At 40.7% G+C, this 2,928-nt stretch overlaps 1 protein-coding gene across 1 annotated transcript; it reads left to right on the forward strand.

The window, feature by feature from the left end:
• The first annotated feature begins 1,412 nt into the window (after window positions 1-1,412).
• TCIM (transcriptional and immune response regulator) lies at window positions 1,413-2,662 on the forward strand. The gene has a single exon (XM_043986247.1). It carries the CDS (start codon window positions 1,498-1,500, stop codon window positions 1,783-1,785), a length of 288 nt encoding a protein of 95 aa, XP_043842182.1. The 5' UTR covers window positions 1,413-1,497; the 3' UTR covers window positions 1,786-2,662.
• Window positions 2,663-2,928: the final 266 nt, after the last annotated feature.

Here is a 2,928-nt window from a genome sequence, read left to right on the forward strand (position 1 = left end):
AAAGTCTTTCCAAAAGGTTATTCGATGTCAACCACAAAGCAGCTGGCTGAACTGCTGTTTCTCCATACTTTTTCAGTTGTGTGTGTGTGTGTGTGTGCATGTATATGTGTGTGTATGCATATATATTTATTTTTATGTTTTTAATACTTATGATATTAAAAGAGGCAGCATGGTATAGCAAAAGGTATTCTAAGCTTGACAGCAAGAAAATTTGGGTGTAAATCCTACCTTTGACACTCTAACAATGGACAACTCAGAGCCTCCATTTATTAATCTGTAAAATTTGATGTAATAATATCTGCACTACCTACTTCACAGGATTATTGTGAAGCTCAGATGAAAACACGTAAACTTTGAAAACTTTGTAGTACTTTAGCAATGCCAGTTATTTTTAATGACTATTCAGGAAGAAGAAGTGTGATGTAGTGGAAAGAGGACTTGCATTGTCGGCAGGTAGTACAAAGGACAGAGCTCTGGACCCGGCATTAGGAAGATCTGAGTTCAAAGTTAGACTCAGACATTTACTAGCTCTTTGACCCTGTGCAAATCATTTCAACTTTGTCTGCCTCAGTTCCCTCTTCTGTAAAACAGAGACAATAATACTGCCCACCTCCCAGGGTTGTTATGAGAATAAAATAATATTTGTAAAAAGCTTTGCAAGTATTAAATACTATATAAATGTTAGCTATTATTAATCCATCTGAATCTGAGCAAAACACTTCAGCACAGTGCACCTCAGTTAACTCATCCTTACCTACCTACCTCAGAGGACGGAAGTCAGGAAAAAACTGTAAATTCTGAGAGTACCAGAAAAGGCAAGCTATTTTGCTGAGGTGAAGAATAGTACCTGAGTTTATCTCTCAAATAACCTGAAAATAAACAAGGGAGTGGAAACATGTTTACAAGTTGTGCTATTTCACTGTTATATACATAAATTTCCAGTCTCTGCTCAGAATAATGGCCTGGCTCTGTACCCTTTCTCAGCAGCTCTCAAAAGTGCAGGGTAGAGGAATGTCCAAAGGGCACAGTTAAAGGCTACCCAGCCCCTCTGAGGAGAAAACCTTTTGGTGGATCAGCTGAATTCGGAGTTCTGAGCCTTGGGATGTTTGTCTAGCTGCCGTACCTTTTGGGAGTCCTGGCACCTTGACTCTGCCACTTGTGGCTCTGAAGTGAGGGCACATTAGTCTGTAAAATCCTTTCCTCACAGGTTAAGAGGGGTTGTGGGTGGTGGAGAATGTCACTCCACGATCCCTGACAAGAGCTCTCAGTAACTCTTGTGCAAAAGAACAGGATGTTGGCAGCTGAACTGTTAAACCTGTCTCTGATTATTATTCCTTTAGATCACGCTGATGTCACCAGAGTAATTTGAGCCCAGAGTCTGCGCTGCCTTTAAATAGCAGTCAGGGGATGAGTTTTCTCCAGCCTCTTTAGGAGAGCCCAATCTGGCAAGAGCCTCTGTAGGCAAAAACTACGAAAAGACACCAAGTCTCTTTCACCATGTCCACTTCGCTGAGAGTGAGCCCATCCGTCCATGGGTACCACTTTGACACTGCCGCCCGAAAGAAAGCCGTGGGCAACATCTTTGAAAACATAGACCAGGAATCCCTCCAGAGGCTGTTCAAAAACTCTGGGGACAAGAAAGCCGAGGAGAGAGCCAAGATCATCTTCTCTATCGACCAAGATCTGGAAGAAAAGACCAGAGCTCTGATGGCCCTGAAGAAGAGGACCAAAGACAAGCTGTTTCAATTTCTGAAACTCCGGAAATATTCGATCAAAGTTCACTGAACAAGTAAAGCAGGAGAGAATGGCTGAGAGGACAAGAACATTTAAAGAATGAAACTGCGTTGGTGAGATCCTGACAAAATGCTTCCTGCAGCTGCCTGTCAGCCTCCGGTAAGGACCTCCAAGCCTGAGAACAAACTGGCTGTAATTGACTCAAATCCATTTCACACACTGAAAAGTTGCCGGGAAAGGAGGCAGAAACACTCCTGGTAACCCTGAGCAACTTTCCCTGTGGGAAAGGACTGTTGCGGGTGTCCAGGGGAAAAGAAGATTCTGCTGGGAGGCATGCCGGTGACAGCTGGAGACAGCAGGAAGAGGTCTCTATCCGAAATCACTGGGACAGATCCCCTGGAGCAGAGGACTGAGTTTTAGTCTGAACTTTTTTCAGCGAGCCAGGGAGAAAGAGTGACTGCCACACGTGTTTACAGATCTTTTTTGTTGAATTTTTTAAAAGGCAAACTGCCAAGCAAGCCTCAAAGCTGTCTGTTGGAATGGACGTTAGAAGATCAGCAATTGATCGTTTATTTGCATTTATTAAAGTGCCTTAAAAAGTACACACCACTTGGGTGTGAGTAGAAACTCAAGGGACTGCCTACCATGGCTTCTTCTGAGCTGTGCAATTTCATCTTGCTTTTCTGACCTAAAAAGTGCTTTTTTAAAAAAAATACATATATGTTTCATACTGGTTGCACAAAAGTTAAAATAATTGAATGGAAGTACTGTGAAACTGTTAAAGATTGAAAAGAAAAATTTACATTATGCTAAACTTTGCCATGACTAAAGTTTTATAGATATTGCATTTTAATACTAGCATTTGATAATTACACTCAAAATATTTTATAAAGATGCAATAGTTTCTATAATTTATTGTATGTGGAAAGTGACCTGCAACCATAATAAATTATTATAAATGTAGTTGATTTTTGTCTTTGATACTTGATTCTTAAAAGAACACAAAAGAGAATTATTTTGAATGCAATAGTCAATCTTTAGACAATTGGCTCTTTTGAAAATGTATATTGGGGGCGGGGGTGACTTTTTAGTATTTGGCAAGCTCAGCTCCCAGCAAGTTCTTACATCATGTACTCAGGAAGTTTCTCTGTCCTCAATTGCAATGAAAGTCTCATACATAATCACTGGAATTTT

The sequence above is a fragment of the Dromiciops gliroides genome, chromosome 2, assembly GCF_019393635.1.
Source record: "Dromiciops gliroides isolate mDroGli1 chromosome 2, mDroGli1.pri, whole genome shotgun sequence".
Taxonomy (NCBI): domain Eukaryota; kingdom Metazoa; phylum Chordata; class Mammalia; order Microbiotheria; family Microbiotheriidae; genus Dromiciops; species Dromiciops gliroides.

Bases quoted from the DNA above. Each gene is read 5' to 3' on its own strand.
- TCIM (XM_043986247.1), top strand. From the start codon at position 1,498: ATGTCCACTTCGCTGAGAGTGAGCCCATCCGTCCATGGGTACCACTTT.